General features: G+C 34.4%; 2 protein-coding genes across 7 annotated transcripts; one reads left to right on the top strand and one right to left on the bottom strand.

Annotated features, from left to right (window-relative positions):
- Window positions 1-1971: 1971 nt before the first annotated feature.
- On the top strand, window positions 1972-13228 carry LOC140980502 (ubiquitin-like-specific protease ESD4). Its single transcript, XM_073446351.1, has 9 exons — window positions 1972-3094; window positions 3211-3290; window positions 3368-3461; window positions 3562-3660; window positions 4499-4591; window positions 4706-4825; window positions 10481-10584; window positions 11549-11621; window positions 12797-13228. Exons 1-9 carry the CDS (start codon window positions 2255-2257, stop codon window positions 12857-12859), a joined length of 1566 nt encoding a protein of 521 aa, XP_073302452.1. The 5' UTR covers window positions 1972-2254; the 3' UTR covers window positions 12860-13228.
- A 346-nt stretch (window positions 13229-13574) lies between these two features.
- On the bottom strand, window positions 13575-20527 carry LOC140980501 (kinesin-like protein KIN-13A). 6 transcript variants are annotated; one of them, XM_073446345.1, is made up of 14 exons: window positions 20236-20527; window positions 20019-20139; window positions 19643-19883; window positions 19064-19285; window positions 18773-18964; window positions 18553-18657; window positions 18339-18416; window positions 17924-18005; window positions 16843-17005; window positions 16241-16570; window positions 15142-15360; window positions 14439-15036; window positions 14284-14349; window positions 13575-14109 (listed from the first exon to the last, which is right to left on the bottom strand). In XM_073446345.1, exons 3-14 carry the CDS (start codon window positions 19850-19852, stop codon window positions 13927-13929), a joined length of 2448 nt encoding a protein of 815 aa, XP_073302446.1. In that variant the 5' UTR covers window positions 19853-19883; window positions 20019-20139; window positions 20236-20527; the 3' UTR covers window positions 13575-13926. The 6 variants fall into 6 exon arrangements, with proteins under 6 accessions (XP_073302446.1, XP_073302448.1, XP_073302449.1 ...); XM_073446347.1 differs by having other exon boundaries at window positions 20074-20139; XM_073446348.1 differs by having other exon boundaries at window positions 19643-19897; window positions 20083-20139.
- Window positions 20528-22766: the final 2239 nt, after the last annotated feature.

Here is a 22766-nt window from a genome sequence, read left to right as displayed (position 1 = left end):
TATGATAATGATGCATCAAATACGAGAATCAACATTGAATTTGGTTCAAGAGTTAAGTCCTAGAAAAGAAAAAAAATGTTTCAATCGTATGTAGTAAATCTCGTACCTTGAAGGTGCATAGGTCACGTGGATCGAGGTTTTAGGTACTGTATGGAGATAAAACTTTGATGTTGATTTAAATGTATCTAGTTATTCATGTCGTAGTAGGAAAATTTATGGGCTTCCATGCAAGCGTCAAGCATGCTTGTGTATGCACCGCATACATGGTTTAGTTATTTTTTTGCCAAGAACCACGTCAAACCGCCCCGTTTAACTTCTTACCATAATATTTAACATATGATTATAATAATTTGTGAACAACATATTCAACTAAAGAAGTAATCAATTAATATATCTTAAATTTCTTCAAAATTATTACTCATACAAAGAAAACTCATCATCTTCTTAACTTATTCATATTAGTCTTGTATTAGAGTATTTATTTCTTTTACATAATAGTGTAAATGTCATTTTTGTTGGGAGTGCCTTGTATTGTTCAATTATTAACTTAGTTTTGAATCTTGATTATTGTTTTATCTAGTTTTATCTTTATACGATTTAAGTTATATTTTATATTTCAAAGACATATATTTTATATTTGTATGACATTATAATGTTATTGTTTCCAAATAAATTTGAATATATGTTCTATCTTTTTAATTAAAAACCTGCAAACAACCACAACCGCCAGAAAGTGCTCAAAATCGTAAAACTAATTCTACATGTACAACCAAGATTTTTTTTTTTTTATGTATTTTTTTAGACATATAGCAAAATTTGAAATATTTGGTTCTTTTTTCGGAAGGCCTAAGAGGTTTAAATTTGAATATATGATTTAAATTTGAAAGTCTAATTATAGAAAAATAAAATATATTTACTAAATCAAATAAATAATTGTTTAGAAAATAAAAAGTATTCAAAATAAATATTAAATTATGAAAATTTATGATATAAATATACAATAAATATTTTTCCAAACATATATTATATAAAAATGTAGGCAATATTTATTAATTATATATTCTTTTAAAAAAATTTAAAATTTTCGGCCAACTCCGGGTTGACCCGAACCCAACCCAACTCGATCAATTTTTTCGAGTAAGCTATCGGGTCCAACTCGATCTGACCCGAACCCGAAAATCCCAAACTCAAATCTAATTTTTTTAGGTTGAATCGTGTCGTGTTGATGGGTCGTGTCTGATTTTGACACCCTTAAAGTAAGATGAGCTAAAACTAACGATTAACCCAAATGAAATTCTTATCTTAAATAACAAAACGTGTGGCTCAGGAGTGTCAAAATCAGACACGACCTATCAACCTTACACGGGTCAACCCGAAAAATATCATGTTTGGAGTTTTCGGGTTCGGGTCAGATCGTTTTGGACACGATAGCTGACCCAAAAAAATGATCGGGTTGGGTTCGGGTTGACCCGAAAATTTTAATTTTTTTTAAAAAAATATAATTAATAAATATTTTCTATATTTTATATATTGTATGTCTGAAAAAATATTTATTATATATTTATATCATAAATTTTCATAATTTAATATTTATTGTGAACATTTTTTATTTTTTAAACAATTGTTTATTCGATTTAGTAAATATACTTTATTTTTCTATAATTAGATTTTCAAATTTAAATCATATATATGAGGAAGATTGTGTTATTATGTGTTAAAATTAAATTTTTTTTTTTGAATTTTATTTAGTTTTTTTTAAAAATAATTCAAAATCTGGTTAAAAGAGTTGACGAGGTTGATTTGAATTTGGGAGAGTTTTCCAGTTGATTCGAGTTCGAGTTAAGTTCAAATTAGATTATTTTTAAATAGTAGTAATGATCAACTCGATCAATCCACCTTAATTGACATGCTATCGTGGCAGGGGGTTTCACTGTAATTAATTTAAAAAAAAAAAAAACATTCACGTTTACATAAACAAACTTATCCGACTCAGAATTCACAGGCAAATTCTCTTGAGCAAAATCAAGCGTCCAAATCGTGCGGAGCTAGTTTCACACCTCTGTGTTGTTTTTGGAATACTTTCAGAACCCTAGAATTGCGTTTTTCTACAACGCTCAGAAATATTGCCGGTTTAATTTAATCGAAAGCAAGCCCTATTCAGAAAGATGATGAGAATTTTTCACACATTGTTTTGAATGAGTCGACGTTTTTCTGTCTGAGTGTTCTTTTTTGTTGGTTTGTTTATTATTTGATTATGGGGGCTTTTACTAGCAATCGAAAGCGCGGCGAGGATTTTAACAAATCACTTTTGTCAAATTCCCCATCATACGATCAATCACGCGCTCACATTGCAAAAAAGCTCAGGCTTTCGGCTTCTACTAGTAAAAATATCCATGAAAATTATCCGCCCGCATCACCAAATTCTGTTCGGTCGAGAATTGCTTTGTACCCTGATCCAAAATCAAGGGGCTCCAGAGAAGTTCATGCGCCAGTTAGGAGATCAAGAATTGGGGCGTTTTTTGGGGCAAAGAAACTTGGGATTGCTGCTAGTTCCAAGGAAAGTACTGCTGAAAAAATTGATAGTTTTTTTGTAGCTGAGTTTGAGGCGAAATTTAGTTCGGCAAGGTTCTTTAATGGACAAAATGACGTGTTTGTGCCGAGAAAGAAGGAAAAGGAGGTGATTCGAATTAAGGATGATGAGGAGGAGGACAACCTAATAGATGTATCAGATGATTCCGGCGTTGAGGAGGTGGATGTTGTGGATGTTTTGAACGGCAAGTGGAAGGAGCATAGGACTCCGGAGCAATCACCTAACTATGAGATTAAATCGGTGGAGAAAGAACTGAAGTCTTTGGATTCTTCTATAGCAAGTGATGTAAGTAAAGTGAATGCCAAGATAGATGTTGTGGAGAAAATGGACTTAATTCTGTTGGACCAAGAACCAGATGCTTCTCGTGTTCATAAAAAGTTGTATGATGCATCGAAGAAGAGAGATGGCAAGCTGCAAAGCTTAACTTTTTTAATTGGGTTTTATGAAATGTGTGTTCGAAGGTTTTCTTTTTTGAGGTCTCATAAGAAAGAAGAGCAATTTAAGGTGACATTTCAGATTGATTTGCAGTGGAAATGTCTTGTTTGTGTAATTCTTTGTTTAGTCTTGTATCTCATAGTGTGATGGTATTTTTCTGACAGTGGAATTGAATTCAATTGCAGGACGTGGCCAGTGAATGTTTTATTCCTCTTACCAAGGAGGAAGAGGATGACATCGATCGCGCATTGTCCAATTTCTATAGGTACTTAATCTTCAATTGAACTAGATCTTGATGTTTCACTTTTTTTAATACATTTTGAGTCTGTTTAAATTTTACAGGAGAAAGGTTTTGGTGAGTCATAAAAATTCTAATATCGATATTTCTGGAGAAATATTGCGGTGTTTGAGTCCAGAGGCATGGCTTAATGATGAGGTGACCTTGTTTCTTATTTTCAAGGAAAGAAATTGGAACGATTCCAGTTAGCGCGAGGAAGCTAGTTTTGGAAGTGTATGACTTGCTTCTTACTTTGCAGGTCATTAATGTCTATCTTGAATTGTTGAAGGAAAGGGAAAGCAAGGACCCACAAAAGTTCTTGAAATGCCATTTTTTTAACACTTTCTTTTATAAGAAGGTCTTCTCACTCACTGATTTTACTCTCTTACTTTAATGACGACATATTATAGAGTTTTATGCTCAAAAAGTCGTGTGCCATTTTGGTTAAAGTGGACCACGTCGATTTCGTACACACTGCATTTACTTTCTTCCCTTTTTATGCTAAGAAATACACTCATGCACACTTAAAACTAGTAACTGCTATTTCATGGTGTTGCTTAATATGCTTGGGATCGTTATGTGACAATTCCTCTTTTCCGAATAAACTTAGCGACTTATTAACCAACATATTCTGAAAACATATTGTTAAACAATGTTGTCTGGAGTTACTGCGGATACTTATTGTGGAGGTGCCAAAATATGACTATCATGATAATACATATTCTTCAATAACACCAGGAAAATGGACGCCTTAGTGCATAAGAATAGAAAATATGTGAATGAAAAAGTAAAATTGGTTGATCACATAAGACTCAGAAGCCATTGAATGGGTTGAGAGGCGTACAGTGATTAGTTATATTCCAATATATTGCATTATTCGATCAAGATGTATGCAATCATTTAGAAATTTGACATCTTTATTCTACAACAGTCTGGACCTGTTATTGAGGTTCTGGTCTTTTTATTCGTGTGGCAATGCGGTGAATCTGTCTCTTGTGCAAATGGAAAGTGATCTTTCCTTATATTAATTATTCCCAATAAAAATCAGTTTGTTGCATGGCGAATTATCAACTCCTANCGCTTTATCGAAGAACCCTAAATTGAAAATCCACTTATTATTAGACTTTCATAGCCTCTGCAATGGTTTCATTTTTCCATCGAGAACAGTATTATTTACGCTTCTAACTTTTTTTCAGCTGATTAGTGGCAGAGGTGGCTACAATTTTCAATCAGTTCGAAGATGGACTACACACAAAAAGCTAGGATATAACCTTTTAGAATGTGATAAAGTAATTTTTTTTGCATATGCATCTTTAAATATTTTATTGTTGTCTATCAGATCAACTCCATTTTTTCTAACTTTTATTTACTCAATTATCTTATGTGGTTCTCGTTTTTATTAGATTTTTGTGCCCATCCACCAAGAAATCCATTGGTGTTTAGCAGTTATTAATAAAAAGGATGAAAAGTTTCAGTATCTTGATTCGCTCAGAGGAGTTGATTCTCAAGTTCTGAATGTACTGGTATGATTGCTATCTTCTAAGGCATCTTAAGATTTGTTTTTTTTTCTCAAGCTATGTTTTAATATAGTACCATATATTTTTATTTGGATTTTCTTTATGTTGTTCTTTGAATTTGAATAAGTTAGAAAAATGCAAGGCACATGTATTTGGATAAATTCCTCGAAGTAGGGGACAAAGGAGGGACAGAAGATGCAGTAGCAACAGGGAAGACACAGAGGAGAAAGGATATAAGGAATGTGAAGATGAAGCCGGAGAAGAGATGATAGGAGCATTATAGGAAAGAGGAATTTCTGGAAGATATAAATTAGATAAGGGATCAGTGGTTGAAGGAGATAGAGCAGGAGACTTTTTACAAAGGGAAATGAGTGCTCATCAAAATTGACATGGCATGAGATATAAACATGACCATCTGAAATTAGGTATTTGTAGCCTTTGTGAGTGCTACTGTAACCAGGAAAGGTGCACAGTTTGGTGCGAAAATTAAATTGTGTGAATTGTAGGGTTGGAGATAGGGAAAACAAAGGCAACCAAACACTCTAAGAAACAAGTAATCAAGAGCTAGTGAAAAAGTCGAGTAAGAGAAATTTCCCCTTGAATGCTTGAAGATGGTAAATGAATTATAAGAAAGACAGCTGTAGATAAGCATCATCCTAAAACTTGAGAGGCATATGAGAATGAGCTAATACTGAAAGACTCATATCAACTATATGTCGATACTCATGTTCGACAACACCGTTTTGTTGTCAGGTGTGTGGGCAAGAGACTCAATGTGTGATGCCATGCTTTTGGAACCCAAAAAAAAAAAAAAAACTAAGCTACGATACTCCCAACCCCAATAATTTTGAATGGCTTTGATTTTAGTGTTACATTGGAGTTCAACGTTAGCTTTGAAAGTGACAAAAGCTTGAAACACCTCATATTTGACTTTTAAGAAGAAAATCCAAGTTTGACGAATGCATCAACAAAGCTACCATAAATATTTAGACCCATTGGTCGAGACTGTACTAGGAGGCTCCCAAACGTCCGAAAAGATTAATTGAAGAGGCGATGAGTAACAGGTGTTGGTAATTTTTGCCTAACTCACAAGAAGAACAAAAACTAAATGTTTCATTTCTGGAATAAGGAAGTTTACAACTGCTTAACACTTTCATTACAGTAGAATTCATAGAATGCCCTAATTGACAGTGCCATTGATGTAATGTGGAAGAAACCACTTGGGATGGCTGAGATGGACTCTCTGATTGGAAGGAAATGACGCAGTGAAACAGGTGTTAGAAGAGGAAGGAGATCACACCAGATTGCCAAGTCGAAACTTATATAAGCTATTATGTCAAAGACCTTTGAGAAGAGGGACCTGCATCTTGAGATCCTTCACAAGACAAAATGAAGGGTGAAATTCAAAGAAAGCACCATTGTTCCGAGCAAATTTACTAACACTGACTAAGTTTTTAGTAATGTTCGGAACACGTAGAAGGTTGTATAAATGAAAGGAACGAGATGAGGAGGAAATAAATTATGGGAAAATCTAAAGCGCTAGGGTACCTTGGAAGCGCAAGGCGAAGCGCACGCTTTATCGAAGTAAAACGCATTAAGCATAAATTTTAAAATTCAATATATAAAGTGATTTATAATATAAATCTATAATATTACATAAATTATATATTTTTCACAAAGATAGCAAACATTATAAATAAAAATTCATTAATAGATAATATATCGTAAATCATAACCAGAAAAAAACTTTGATCATATAAAATTCATTAGCTCATCAATTCATAGTATATTCAGGGAAAAAAACTTTAAATGTTTAAATCATCAAATTCATCTTCATCTTCTTCAGTTATATCATCATCATCATCTTCCAAAACCATTGTTAGTCATGAATGTTGAAGAAATTAGAGTAAAAATTTGCATGTGCGAATACAGTATCATCTAAATCATCAAATTTTTCTTCTTCCTCAACTATATTATCATCACAGAGGGAAAATGAGAGTAAAAGTTTCCACAGAGGACTTCTGAACTTTCAGATAAAAAAATCTTGCATAAATGAGTGACAATATGGTTTTTTTATCATTAAATAGTCATGAACTTTGCTAATTGGATTCAAAATTGGCTAGGTTCGAGTTAATTTTTATTTACTTACAAAATATCAACCTACTTCTTTAAACCGCACGCTTCTGCACCTCTCGGATGCCTCGCGCCTAGGCAGAATCGCACGCTTGTTTCAAGTTATGGCCAGAGGCAGCCAGGCGCACGCTTTTAGTAACTATGGTCACATCCATGATGAGAGGATATAGAGCGTCGTTGATCGCGATCCTCGGGTTTAGAGAACTGAGCAAGTGAAGGGATGTAAACGATCCAAACCAAACCAAACCAAACAGTATCAGGCTTGAGCTTGGTTTGTTTAATATTGTTTGAGGCTCGAGCTCGATTCGAGCTTCTATTATCAGGCTCGTGCTCGGTTTGTATTGAAATTACTGAGCTCGAGAAAAGCGCGAGCTCGGCTCGTTAAAAGCTCGTTTAGCATGTTAATCAAGCCATGCTCGAGCTTGATTCATTAATAGCTTGTTTAGCATGTTTAACAAGCCTGGCTTGAGCTCGTCTCGTTTTCGAGCTCGATAAGCATAGAATTGAGCTCGAGTTTGAGTTTGAATCGAGCTTGTTAAAAATTAAATATATCTATAAACTAATTTTAAATCAGACATAAAAATATAAATTAATTCATAAATAACCAAATTGACACAAATAAAAGCTAAAAAAAAAATCAATATATTATTGAACATTCCAAAATCATACATCTAGAATATTCATTATATATCGATATCACCAAAATCATCTAGAATATTCATTAAATATAGCAGATCGAAGACAGCACATCATTATGAAATGAATTCGACATAATTAACTTAAATTATTGATTAATGTCAAATGGCATATCAATTTAGAATGTAAAATTTTTAATTAACCTTCACAGACTAATAGTAAAGTTACTCAACTTGTATATGACTTGGTTATGTAAATTTTTAGGAAAAAAGAATAAGTTGATGTATTTCTGTTAATTTATTTTATTTATTGTATTTTAAAGAACATTTTAATATAATGATATGCAAATAACATTAAAAATATAATTGTGACTAAATGGTGTGAATTCATCATTTTTTTCAAACATGTCTTGTATTCAATTCCTTCCATTGACATTAGTACTAATATTTTTATTTGTCAACTTAACAAATCAGCCAAGATCAAGCTTACGAGCCACCTAAACGAGCCGAGCTCGAGCTCGAGCTCGCGAGCCTATTATCGAACATGTTTGCGAGCTCACGAGCCGAATATCCTTAAGCTTGAGCTTGGTTTGATTAAATTTTCGAGCTCAAAATCGAGCTTGGGCTTGGTTTGATATGATTAATAAACAAACTCAAACGAGCTTTTTATCGAGTCGAGCTTCGAATAGCTCGCGAATGATTTGGTTCATTTACATCCCTATGAGCAACATTGGCCGAGGGAGTGATGTCATCAATATTGATAGTATAGAGTCAATTGTCCCTTCGTGAGATAAAAAGAAAGCACCCACTTCAGCGGGAGACATAGTGTCAACTCGGGACGTCACATGGAAGATTACCAAGTCGTGTTCTAAACCAACCCTTGCCATTAGATAGAGGATGTGATCTTCTTCGGAGATAGGATGACCACATGCCGCAAGAGTATCAAATAATTTTTCATTTTGGTCAGGTAATCCTTCATGAACCACTTTTCTTCAATGTTTGTAATTGAAGTTTGTAATGCATCACATGGGCCTTCGATTGAGTAGCAAAGAGGCAAAAAAACTCTAGACCAGATTTAAGCAGATGTGTGACAGCTGATCATCTGGACTTGGAGAGACCAAAAGAAAAGAGAAGAGTAACTGATCTTGACGAGTCCACATAATAAAAGGAGGATTGATAACCACTGTCGCTTCATCAGTAGCTATGTCACGGATACTTTAAAAAAAATTTGAAGTATCGGATACGACACGCGGATACGCGTGTCGGATACCTCAAAATCCGTGTCGTTGACTTTGTTCAGGGTTGACCAGCCAGATATGTTTTGGACACGGCGAGGACACACCATGGATACGGCGTGGATACGTTTTTCCGATACGTTTGAGCAAAATTGCAAATATTTTAAAGTTTTATGGGTTAATTATAAAAAATTAAAATTTCTAAGGACTAAAAGGAAAATAATTTAAAATAAATTGGGCTGGGCTTTTAAATCTCTAAATACATTTGTCCGTCTCTTTCATTCTATTTCTGCTCAATCGGCTTTCAATTCAATCGTGTCGCCCTTCTTCTCTCTTTCTGCCGCTGATTCCTTATTACTAGCTTAAGATAGATTTTGCGTTTAACATTTTGTATTTAAGATATTATGATGGATGAAATATTTTATCTACCACTATAATTTTTACTTTTCAATACTAAATTTATATAAATATAAATATATATAATATTTATATATATTTTAATGATTGTCGTATCGTGTTTTATATTTTCAAAATTTGACGTGTCGCCATATCCGTATCGTATTTGATACGATACTTGTACCCGTATCCATGCAACATAGATCAGTAGAGATGGTCTTGGGTGGCACGGGCAAGGTTTCATTAATGAACGTTTCCAGCCCTAAACCATGAATTCCGGCCAACACCTGGAGTTGCCAGAGCAGAAAGTTATCGTCACTGAGCTTGACAAAATTTATTTGATTCGCGGGATTAACAAGCATAAATCTGGCAGTCAGATTTGGATCAGCGGCGGAACTGATCTCAGTGTGGAAGGTGGCTTCCGCCATGGCTCGAGATACCAACTTAGAGAAATGCAAGGCACTTGTATTTGGATAAGTTCCTCTTGTGTTACTCGAACAATTTACATCCCTTATATACAATTACAAAAATAAAGAAAATATAAGAAAAACAAACAAATCAATGAAGGCACTACACTCTTCTAGAAGCTAGTAATATTCCTTAAGCACGCAAATGATGTACGTGTGAGATAGCCACGTATCCAACTGCTGATAGTCACTTGACTGCATATGGGCAAGCTGCAAGCACATGACTATTTCTTTCTTTTTCACTGTGCGTGTGGTGCAAGCACATGACTATTTCTTTCTTTTTCACTGTGCGTGTGGTGGGTAGGAAGTGTTTCAGCATATGTGAATTGGATGGTTCTAAAAGTGAAAACCGACAAGTTAACACTTAAAAAGCATAGTCTGCATATTTTCAATATCAAAATTGCACTCAAAGGAGAATGGTTAGAATTATCTGTTAGCTTCAAGATTCCTCTTTTAGCCTCCTCCTATAACTTTATTCTTTACTATTGGCTTTTCATTTTTCTATATCCGCGCATTCATTGCTTAATTAATTTTTGAACTGTTGCAATCTTGGAGTTACATTTAAGTAATGAAACTTGTGCATACTATCAGATTGTGGAATGATTTGTTTCGTTTTGTTTTGATGAGGTGTATACACCCTCATTCTTCTCCCTTTTTTTATACACAGGTACTGCCTTTAGTCTGTGTTCATGTATTAGCCTATTAGGTACTTAAATACCTATTATCAACTTGAACTTTTTGGAGATGTAATTTGTTTGTAGTTCTTTGCTGTGGAATGACTTCATATAAACGCAGGCTAGGTACTATGTTGATGAGGTGAAGGAGAAGTGCGGGAAGGACTTAAATGTTAGTTCGTGGGAGCGAGAATATGTCACGGATCTTCCAAAGCAGGAAAATGGGTAAGTGGAACTTCTCGGTATTTTCTTGTCTGCTGAAAGTGTAAGATACCTCAATACCATAAAAATACTTTTGTAGCAAAAACGTGAATTTAACATGCTGTGTCATTGTGCATTGATGATTCTTTTGGTGGCTGGTGCATAACATGTCCTTATTTTTAGCATCATCTTGTGGAACTAAAGTCGTTGAAAGACTGCATTCTGATATGTGAACCAATCAGACAGATTTGTTAGTTAAGGATTTTGGATTTGATCATACCTTCTGGCCTACTCATTGAAGGGTGGAAAATCCTTGTATCTGGCTTCAACAGAATAGAGAAAAATATTGTTACTTTTTATCTTGAAAATAATATTGTGGTTCTTGAATTCAAAGCTTGTCTAGTTTAGTTCAAGTTCCTGCTTTTAGATGTTGAGAAGTTGTGGGTTGGTGAGATCCCATCTTTTTTTCTGTTTAATTTCCTTTTTTGACTTTGTCCTTCTTCCAACTTTTCTATAAGATCATCTTCCCTCTTTACAACGGCGTTAAAATATCATGCTTCCCCCTTTCTCTTCAGTTGTGTTAGGACAAGATAATTTTTATTAGATTAGCAGGCACTCTTTTCATTGCATTATGATTTTAATAAACCTTTGTATTCGGACAGAAATTAATTGTACACAATGTTTTTAAATGAAGACAAAAACCATTATTTTACTTGGGCATGAGTCGTAATTAGTGTTCTAGCAATCATGCTTCAATTTAGGTTTATATCCAAACTGAATAGTACTAATTCTAGGTTATATTATCTTTGGTTTATTTTCTCCATCGATCTTTATCAAGATTCATTCTGTTGTGAGGATTCAAACCAGTTTTTGGTTGTATAGTATCTTTAGTCTCATACTGGAAAGAAAAAAGATGATTTCCCTTTAGCATCAGTAAAATCATGTGAAAGTAAGCTGACTTTCTTCGTGTTGCTGCTGTTTGGTGCAGGTTTGACTGTGGAGTTTTCATGATCAAATATGCCGATTTCTTTAGCAGGGATATAGGACTTTGTTTCAACCAGGTAATCCTTGCGCTGGGTGCTTGTTTATATGTTTGCTCATCTCCCCCTCTATCCTTGCTGCACACTAAAACTCATACGTTTTGGATCCATGGTTGTAAAAGGCGAGCCACCAGGCGAGACTGTTGCGCCTGAGTGCCGGGAACCTTTTCTTAGGCGCACTTAGAGTCATGTATTTTCCCTCTTTAAAAAAAATATATTTGAGGCTTTATTTCCTAAAATATTCGAAAAATGCTTGTATAGATACATAGCAGCTATAAACTAGGATCTAAATTGTCAATCGGCCTTAAATCTAAATTGATTGATCGGACAAATTAGTGGAGAACACTTTCTATGGTAAGAAAGAAAATAAAAGTAAAGAAAAAAATCTTCTGTAATTGCAGATTACTTAACTACACAACATACTTAAACAAAATCTCGAAAATCTAAATCAAGAAAATAGAACCAACGCATAAATCTGTCAATAATTAAATATTTCCTTACTAGATACTAAAAATATATATTTTGCCATAAAATAGCAGTATGATAATATATTTTTCTAAAACATTAATAATAACATTTTTTACAGAAAAATATATTTTTGTGATATATATTTTCTCAGCTTAATTATTTCAATAATAGTGTTTTGTCATGTACAAAAATATATTTTTAAAAAATTAATAGTGAGTTTTGCTTCGATAAGGCGTGTGTCTCGTCTTGCGTCTCAAACTCCAGGACTTTTTTGCGCTTTAGTGCGCCTTTAAGGATCTACACTGTGTTTAGCATGAAAAAAATTGTTTCTTGACTCGCCAAAGCAAGCTTTAAATTTCACGTTGATTTCAAATGAGTTGCAAATGTTATGTAATTATTTTATACGTGAATACATATTTTGCTGTTACTTTGGTAGTAATTCAACTGTTACTCCATTAGTGTGAGCAACTTTTTGCTCTCAACTGTTGCTCCATTAGTGTGAGCAATTTACTGGCACTCATTGATTGTTGGTTCAGTAATATGTTTATAGACAGTATTCGAAGATTATAAATACTCTGTGAGCCCTGCTTAATCTGTGAAGACTTTTTCTCATGCAACGCATGATCTTTACCTGCAACTGAGTATTAGATAATATTGATTGATATTTGGAACGAAACTTGGTTTGCTTGTGATGTGTAAATTCTGAGTGAATTTTCTGTGTTCTGCAGCAACACATGCCATATTTTAGGCGAAGGATAGCAAAGGAAATTTTGAAGCTGAGAGCTGAATGATGAGTAAAGAACTGTACTGATTGTTTAGGTCAAAGTAATTGATAACGTATCTGCGCCTGTGGATGATTTTGTTTTTTTTTTACCAAATATAGAAAATCAGTCCTATAGAAGCACATTGACATACATATCATGCAACAGCCAATCCATAAATCTCTGATAATGACAAGATTAAGTATGTTGAAACTTCGGTGAAATCGAAAAAATAGGGAGATTTGGACTGCATTTTATTTCAAATACATCTCTGTGATAAATTTCCTAAGTGCCTTTGGCTTTTGTGTTGGTGGACAAGTTACATGTGAAGAATGATTTTGGATTTTCGTTTGTTATTTGGTAATTCATTAGTAATGTAATCATATGCACTTTGTGATCTGTGTATTGCTTTGTTCGGAGAGGAGTTGTTTCTCGGTTATAATACGTAAAAACGTTTTATTTAGAGCAATCATTAAAAAATTATATACACAACAAAATTTTAAAATTTAGAAAATTATGTAAAATTTTAATTTTCTTTTGTTAATGTCATTCCCTTGTCCAAATGCCTCTGATCAAAATTTTCTGGCCTTGGCACAATTGAAGGTTCTTTTAGATAAGTAAAAAGAGAAGGCAAATGCAAAGCTTTTTTTTTTTTTTTTAATGAAAATGACTTCATTAAAATGTGGTAAAAAATTAAAGTACAAGTACACCGGCCATCTAAACTAAATGGTAGTACAAAGCATCATGACAATTTCAATACAAATCTTGAACACGTGCATGGTTTGAACCAAAACAACTCCAAACCAAGCATCAAGCATACAAGAACAAGCCTTCTGTTCCATGGTAGCAGTACGGTAATTCATATTACACATGAAATGAATTTACGAAAGATTGGTTGATCCTTGGTACACAGACAATTCTTCGACCTTTCTTATATTCTCCTTTGCATTATGCTCTATAAATGAAATAAATTCACCAGGTCATTTTGTTTACATATTTGACAGTTAGAAGTGAGGTGTACTTTGGTGAAAAAAAAAAAACCAAGGATCAAAGACCAGGTGCCTTGACGTTGGTATTGGCTGGTGAAAATATTTGCCTTACCGCAGCACTCTCTTTCTACTGAGTATTTCCTGCTCTTTCAATCGATGCTGGAACCTTGCAAGGCGAGCTTGAAGGCTGACAAGACTAGCTGCTTTGCGTGAGAGCACAAAATTCAACTGAGTTACATAATTGTCAACGTGGCTTCGTGGTTGGTCCACTTCTGCCAATAGTTTCATTTCCTGGAAATCAAATCAAAACGAGTTAATTCTCCCGATTCATCTTCAATGTTCTCGAATGAGATTATTTACTTGACGTTAAATGAGTTTTCCAGTCATAACGCAAGAATCTAATTTGATTGTTCATTCAAATGAAAATCATTTTCGAGAAAAAAAAATTAACAATTGTTTGCTTACCTCACGAACCATCTCCATTGTATCTTCAATCTCTTTTCTGTGAGCTGAAATGAGGGCCTCTTCCTCCTATACACACGACAAAATATTAAATGCATGGTCTATGTTCTAATAAGACTTATGACACAAAAATCAGAATAACTGAGTACACACTGAACCTCAAGTATCTCGTTGATGCTCTCGTGAGAAGGTAGCTCAGATTCATTCTGTTTATCGATGGTGCTGGTTACATTAGAACTGTTTATATATTGCCGCTGCTTATAGCTGCTAGTTGGCACATCAGAATCGTCGCCCTCTTTTCTCGGTCCATGTCCTGGCCTTTCATCCCTGTAAGGGTTTTCCCGTGGTGGAGACACTTTCTGCACCTTATCTTCTATATCACCAGAATTCTGTGAGTAGAAAACTGAGTGGGCCTTTTGACTCGTAGAACCCTTGAAAGTGTTTTTAACATCAGGCCGTTCGGTTTTCAAACTACCAGCAGTATCCCCACTTTCCTCATGGCCATTTAAGGTAAATTTGGAAGAAAAACTAGATGGTAGTTTCTCATCATCAGTAGAAAAATTGTAAGGTAAACTTTCCTTCTCTAAAACCCGTCCACTCGTACCCACTGCTCTAGATTCTTGACGTTGCTCATAAATATCCTCTGTCTCAGCAGAAAGAGACAAAGTTGGTGCTGATGAAGATTCTTTGACACTAGGTGGCAGTGAACTAGCCTGATCCTTCCTGGGATTCCCACCTTTTGATAGACTTTTGACCCTGTCAAACCATAGCTTACTTCAGTTTAAGCTGCGTAAAATTTATACGCGAGGAGTGAAGTAGAGTACACACGAGAAATCAATTATAGAAATAAAATAAACAGACCTATCAGCATATCTCAAAGTATTGAGAGTATGCTCGCACGAACCAGCATTTGGAGAAATGCACGAGATCATAACAGTCCTTGAATTTCCGACAAAGGAGTCACGAAGGACCTCAGTTAGTTTGCTGCCACGGAATGGTATGTGAATCTGGTCATTGTCGAGAGCACGAATACACTCCTTAAGGGCCAGAAGACTCTTGTTGATTTCTGCTCCTTCAATCCTGGATACAAACCATAATATGCCCAAATATAATCCCCAACCATTCATAAACTAAACAATTATGAGGATAACTTAAAGCACGTGTTAAACAGATCCCTTTATAAAGATCTAATAATGCTTGGTCACAAAATTATTATTGCAAAAAAGACCTAACAAGTGAGCTTTACTAGATTCCGAATATCAGTTACCAAAATGTCCCATTTAACAACAAAAAAAAAAACAAAAAACTCATTTGAGAAACTTCAGTACTTGATTAAATAAATGCTTCCATTTAGAGGTGTCAAAGACATCATTGAATCAACTCTAAAGTCATTATTAAGGTGGACAGTCGCTAAAAAATTAAAGAGGAAAAAAAAGAATAAACAAACCCCAAGTAATAATAATCCAAGACCAGCAGAAAATCCAAAATGGCCATTCCATTCTATAGGTCTATTCTCCAGAAAGGCACCAAATTTAACAGTTGAACACCAAACACAACCAAAGTCTTGTTTCTGGAATCAGAAAAACCACATTCTAGAGCACGCTCTAACCAAACCCGAACCAAAAAGAATTTGAAATAATCATGTAATATATTCATCACAAACTTCAAGATCAGTAAAGCCAAAATTAAACAGGTTTTACACAATAAATAACCAAATATCATAAAGGTGTTTCTTATTTCAGATAGCGAAATCAATCAGAAAGAGGGTAAATACCAGAAAAATAGGTAACAGCTTGAAAATATACAAGACAAAAATATGAACTTTCCATGTGTACTGAAAAGTTTGTTTGTGGAAGAAACAACAGAGGACATATATTAAAATCTTTAATTTTTCTAATTCAAAAAAATGGTTAAACGCAAACAACTATCAATTTCTACTGAATTTCTTCAGAAATAATACCGAGTTTGCCGGTCATTATCTGTAGTGTCGGCCCCTCTCTCACTACCAGCAAGATCAATGAAAGAAATCTTGCCAACAACCTTCGCATTCCTGGCATCATTTCCATCAATATTTCGTTTAGACTCCTTCACCTCATTGTGTTTCTTCACAGCCAGTTGCAATATTGCATGAGATCTGGAAGACTCTTCATTAGCACCAGTAGAACCTGTGCTTCTCGCTGCATTTCCCTTCTCAATGTATTCTTTCACAATCTGTACATCCAGGACTTCAAACTCCTGCAGTCCAACAATGCAAACTTGTTGTCTTCCATCCTCTCTCATACAGAGTTTCCTACATAAGCCAAAATTAGAAACATTAGCCTAGATAACAAAAGTTTTTTTAAAAAAGAAAAAGGAAAACAGAATTTAATGATCACCCCTCACAAATCTGGAGGTTAAAATTCAGAATTTAAGGAAGTAAAAAATCATAGCTTGTCATTTTATTACAGTATAATAAATACTGCATTTACACATTTAGTTGCTTTAATAATGCAATTATCTGCATCATATAGCAACGAGTAAGATTTCCAATACAAAATAAAGGAGACCAAGTTGAATACTAACTTCCTATCACTAAGAAGATCAAAAAGTTTTCCACCATATATCTCAAAATAGCTAAGCCACAACTTGAATCTTTGAGTACGATAAATTGGCTGATGCAGGTATCTAACAAGGTCTTCTGCAGCTCTAAGAGGTAGCGGCTGCATGGTGTATGTCTTACCACTTCCTGGAGAAAGAGACGACGTAAATTCAGTAATCCTACAGAATCCATAGGATCTTAAACCATTAGTTGAAAACAAGAATAAATAGACAGATAAAATTTCAGAACTTCAGTTCACACCACACTAAACTGCAGCAACACAAAAGGACGGACCCAGGAATTTTGTTTAGGGGGGCACAGTTCACATAAAATCACAAAAGTATAATTTATATCAACTAAAAGACGAGCATAAATGTTTGTTGTGTTCCTTTCAAGAGCTAACGGAAGAGAGAGTTTTTTTAGAATAGGCCAAAAAGGAATATTAGGGAAAAGGGTTTTGTAGCTTTATACAGTGCTTGCTTGGTGGTGGTCATGTTCTTTGTAAAATAATTTATTTTATTAATTAATATTAGTAACTTCACAGGAAAAAATGAGGGTGGGCCGCCCATGATCCCCTCGTCCCTGCACGAGTCCGCCCCAGGCAACACAACACCAACTAATACAGTCTAGAACCAAAGTGGTTCCATCCAAAGAACCTCAGGCATTCTCGTATAAAGTTGTTGAAGCAGCAAGAAACTTCTTCTTGTATTTTTTTTATATGAATAAAAAGTTCCACCACAAAATATCCATAGAGCTACTTTGATTCAATAGTAAATAAACCTTGTGCACCTTTCTTCATATGGATTTGATAGTTAAAAATAAATTGGATCAAGATACAAGGAAGTGTAAGATGGTGTTGATGCAAATGAATAGCAAATTTATTCAGCATGGAACCTCAAAAAGGTTTTTGACAAACAGAATCTAGTACGTTTACACTATGGAGTTGCACCTGAACTCTACATGCAGGCCACATAATACAAGGCCATCAGCAGTCGGAGACTCAATAAAATGCTTGAAGGACAAGCAAGAAGAGAAAGAGAAAGAGAAAGAGAAAGAGAAACCCACCTGTCTGACCATATGCAAAACATGTTGCTTTGGTACGTTGAAAAATGGTAGGTATGATTGGCTCCACGGTGTTACGGTATACCTAATTAGACAAATCAAAAGACCAAACGTGAGAACGTCCAAACAGAAATACAAACATCCCCACTCAATTCCAAACTTGTACATACGAATCCCACCCATAGAAGAAAGAGTAAGGAATTTTTTTTTCAGTATAAACCCTCGATCAAATCAGCCCAACCCAAAGAAAAGAGAAAGAGAGACTAAAGAAAGTACATTCCAGCATATTTCTTTTTTTTTTATCATTATTACCTAGTGTGGAGGGGAGACTCGAACTCGAATCATTATAAGGGGGAGAGGGTGAGACACCAATTGGGCTAGGAGCCCGGTCTCGCATATTTCTTAATCAAGGTATTACCTCATCATTCGTTACATACTCATCCAGAACCGCATCAAAATAGAACTCATGTTTCTCCACATAAGCTGTCAGGTCCACCTTCATTATGATTCTAAATTGTTAGCCCTGAATACCAAAAAGACTAATGGAAAATTATTTACTCAGTTCTATATTGATTCTACACCACATTATCAAATGAAAAATACTGTTTCATGACGTTAAAACTGTTTCATACCTTTAATTTTGGTTCATGAACTGATAAATAAACATCATCAGACACAGTGACAACATCATCCTCTTTCCGAGCAATTTCCTTCTTATTTAAAGGTCTCTTACGCACCTGAATTCAGAGGAAAGATGTGCATATATTTCTCACTCAACACACTCAAAATAGCAATAAGAACTGCATTGATAGGTAATCCAGTTTCAAACACTTCCGTAAGTATGCAACATACCACAACTTTAATCTTGGCCACATTGTTTTCCCTCGAATTGTTCTCCTTCTCATTTGCCAACGATTCTGCTGCAGCTTCTACATCTGTCTGAACTCTTTGTTGTCTGCTGGCTATCTCGTCATGGTCAGTTTCAAAAGTTGTAGTAACAGTGGGCATGAAAGGTGATGGCTCAAACGGCTCCAAGATAACATGCTGAAATCAAATTAAATGAACTTACATCAGGACTGGACTTTTCCTAGTCGCTACAAGGAAAAATTTTGTTTAACCAAGTCAATATTTAAGCATGCTTACATCAGATAATAGCTCTGTATCATCCATAGAATGTAGATCCAAAAGCCCAGCTCCGAAATCACCCCTAAACTCAGGGGAATAATATCCCTCTGACAAAGCAAATGCACCTGAACTATGGGTACTCGGAACATAAGGATCAGAAACAGATTCACCATTAAAATTGAGATTCCTCATCAGTTTGAAGAGCCTCTGCTTCTCTTCCGCGGACTGTGGTCCATAACCCTTCGAACACAACCACAAAATCCTCTATCAATCAGAAGATTAAGATGCAAGAACTAAAAGATTATTCACTCATACACTCCCCTCACCACCACAACCGGCAAAAAAAAAAAAGAAGAAACAGAAGAAGAAAGCATGCACGCAGTAACAGAAATGCTCAGAAAAACAGGATGGTCTTCCTTAGTTTTTGTCACTTACGATAAAAGTTTTAATTTTCACGATACATTTTCCTATGTGAGAGAGAATAACAATGCACCTCAAACTGTTGTCCCAAAAACAAATTATATGAAACGCGCTAAAGAAAGAGAAGAACAAATCATAAAAGAAGTGCGCGTAGCTATAAGGAAATACTATTATTACCTGCATTAAAAGGTTCGGCAGCACGCGATGATCAACCACATTGGATGCAATAGGAGAGGCCAGATGCTGCAATCCAGCAGACTGGAGCCATCGCGCCATTACAGCGGCGTCGCCCGCATCACCACCGGACATACTAGTTCCAGTATTGTCATACAGGGCGGTGGCCGCCGCCGCACCGCTCGGCTGCACCTGGCCGCCGACGTGGCGCATCGATCTCTTAAGGGGAGCCAATTTTCAAGATCTATTAAACAAAAACTTCCAAGAATCAACAGTTGATGGTTTCAGCAAACAACAACAATGACGATGATGACAAGTATCGTTCACGTTAAAAATAACAATGCCTTAAAATACAAAACGGGACGATTTTAATTAATACTTAGATGGGAAATCCGAAACAAAATCATAACATCAAACGCGATCCCATGCAATACCTAAAAAACAGCTCAGTTCCCCAGTAAATTTCTACAAAGCCGATTGCATCACCAAAAATGAAAACCCTGATAAGATCAACCCAAAAGACAACACATTTCAATCGAAAAAACATATAATCAAAAGCGGGCCAAGATTAAATATATAAACAAATATATCCACACCCATATACGGGAATCAACGCCGATTCATCAAGAAACGGTACAGATCTGCAAATTCAAAAATATAAAATCAATAACAAAGATTTGGGTTGCCGAGATCTTCACAAAACTATTGTGAGATTACTTTGAGAATAGTGAACAGAAAGCATCAAGCGATGATGAAAAAGAACGTGAATATACACATACATACACACACATACAGAAGCATTGATATTTTCACTTAGCTTTAGAGTTTGTAAGAATAAATTGTATATATAAACGGCTAATTTGAAAATCGTATGCATGAACATTTTTGCCCTTTCAACCAACCTATTAATTCAACACACGGATCTAAGTACATAAAATAGGTGGATTCAATATATATTTATAATTAAAAATAATATTTTTTTTAATGATCCATTCAAATTGGAGAATCTTCTTACAAATTGTTTCGTTAAACCGTCTTCGAACAATCAATAGAAGTTTGTCTGATACGATCTTGCTGTGGTGATTTGGTAAAAAATGGTAGAAATTATCACAAACCACCACAAATTTAGAAATTTATTTATTTAAATTACCCTACCTAAACATAAATTCCAGTGTTCTTTTAAGATTCTTGATTTGTTTCTATTTGTTTACCATATAATTATGTACATCCATGAAACATACACTAAGGTAGATCCAAATAATTATGAAATAGGGTGGAGTTGGATAGGAAGTGAAGGAGATGATATTTTGTATTTAATAACATCGAATAACTCGGTTCGTTTTTAGATGTGAACTTTTTACGTTATTCAATGCATAACTTCGCATTAAAAATTAAGATATTGTCAATTGTATTTCATTATGTTATGTCATGTACGTAAACTAATCAAATTGGGTCGAATAATAGTTAAAAATAATGTTCGAATTCGGGTCGAATTAAGTATATTCGAGTTCGAGCTAGATTCAAAGTTCGAAAGTTTTTAATTTTTTTACTCGAGTTCGGCTAGAAATATCTGAATATATTTGCGAGCTATTCGAACTATTGTTCAGATACTAATGTTCGACAATGAAGGTTCAAAAGCTCGAAATGTATATATATTTAACATATAATTATATTAATAAAATATTAAGACTCGCGAACATTCGAATGAAATAATTTTGGCTCGATTTCAGCTCGAAAAAAATTTAAATGTGTTCGAATTTGGCTCAAGTTCCATAAATTCGAATACAAATCAAATATTTATCGAGTTAACTCGAGAAATTCGTGAACCAACTTGATTCGTTTACAAGTAGTGCACTAGATAAAAGCTCATAAGAGCATCCACTCATAAAAAAGTGTGGGCTCTACTGCCACATATTCATTATAACAACATATCTCTTTTACCAACATTCTTTTTAACATTCAAACTCATTATTTATGGATCTCACAGTCCACTCAATCATCTTAAAATTTTTTTCATATTAAATAAATATGTTTTAAATATATTTTACATTATTTAAATCATTATTATTATTTTTAAAACATCTTACTTTTTAATATAAACCACATTTTGATAAATTAAAACTAACATATGAAATACTAATTCACGGATTGTTGTTGTATTGCCCACAGATATGCTCAACTAAGTTTGCACAAAGTTGGTGATTAACTTGAGTGTCACGGAGAGTTGTATTACAAATTTTTTTTTTTTTGTAAAAAAAACCAATTTTACCGTTGAAGGGAAAGTCAAAATTTAAAAAATTTTAAAATAATTAAAATAATTCAAGACACGTGGGGCTCGTGTGTCAATTAGCGACGGTTTTTGAAAAACTGTCGCTAATAGCAACGGTTTTTCCGAAAACCGTCGTAAATTGTCTAATTTTAAAAAAAAAAATAAACTGACGAGGGGCGTTCAATTCTCTCTCTCCTGTGAGTGGGCGTTAAGAGGAGGTGTTAAATGGGTATCATAACACTCATTTAACTTCTACTCTTCTTTTGTTTTTTAATTAATTAATTATTTTTTTAAGTGGATGTTATTTATCAAATTTTGAATTCTAAAAAATTAATATTTAAAATTAAAATTTATTTAGAGTTAGATTTTAAATTGGCCCCTCATTTAACATCTCAGGTGTCCTAACAACGTCCACATCGAATTCTCATTGATTCAACGAGGCGTGTGTTCACTCATTTTTCTCATGGGTAGCCAAAGTGGACACAATTAAGTTGATGAAAATTAGACGCATTGTGCTTAGCGGGAAAAAAATACAAAGTGATTGCAAGGGAAAAAATGACAGTAAATTTTAAAAAAAAATTGAGGTGGCAAAATTAATTAATCTAAGATTTTTTATAGATATTTTTTTTTCATTATTATGTTAGAAAATATTAACCAATTTATCCTCGAATATCGCTTAAATTACGATTATACCCTTGATGGCAGCTGAGTTACTGAATTTTATGGTACAAAAGCAATTTATGGTTTCTGACACCTTTGCCTCCCAATTTGAATCCAACCATGTCAAACCCTACTTGTCATTTAATAAATAAATAAATAAATAAATATATATATATATATAACTTTAATTGTCATTTA

The sequence above is a fragment of the Primulina huaijiensis genome, chromosome 7, assembly GCF_012295235.1.
Source record: "Primulina huaijiensis isolate GDHJ02 chromosome 7, ASM1229523v2, whole genome shotgun sequence".
NCBI lineage: Eukaryota > Viridiplantae > Streptophyta > Magnoliopsida > Lamiales > Gesneriaceae > Primulina > Primulina huaijiensis.
Note: the sequence above shows the minus strand (reverse complement) of the source record. Positions and strands in the feature narration are given on the sequence as shown.

What these genes read in the sequence shown, in the direction of transcription:
- LOC140980502 (XM_073446351.1), top strand. Translation starts at nt 2,255, where the DNA reads ATGGGGGCTTTTACTAGCAATCGAAAGCGCGGCGAGGATTTTAACAAA. An exon ending in CTTCCAAAGCAGGAAAATGG is followed by an intron (nt 10,585 to 11,548) that starts GTAAGTGGAACT and finishes TGTTTGGTGCAG; the next exon opens with GTTTGACTGTGGAGTTTTCA. An exon ending in TAGGACTTTGTTTCAACCAG is followed by an intron (nt 11,622 to 12,796) that starts GTAATCCTTGCG and finishes TGTGTTCTGCAG; the next exon opens with CAACACATGCCATATTTTAG.
- LOC140980501 (XM_073446346.1), bottom strand. Translation starts at nt 19,852, where the DNA reads ATGCGCCACGTCGGCGGCCAGGTGCAGCCGAGCGGTGCGGCGGCGGCC. An exon ending in TGCCGAACCTTTTAATGCAG is followed by an intron (nt 19,286 to 19,642) that starts GTAATAATAGTA and finishes TTGTGTTCGAAG; the next exon opens with GGTTATGGACCACAGTCCGC. An exon ending in GATAATGACCGGCAAACTCG is followed by an intron (nt 15,361 to 16,240) that starts GTATTATTTCTG and finishes GTTTGTATCCAG; the next exon opens with GATTGAAGGAGCAGAAATCA.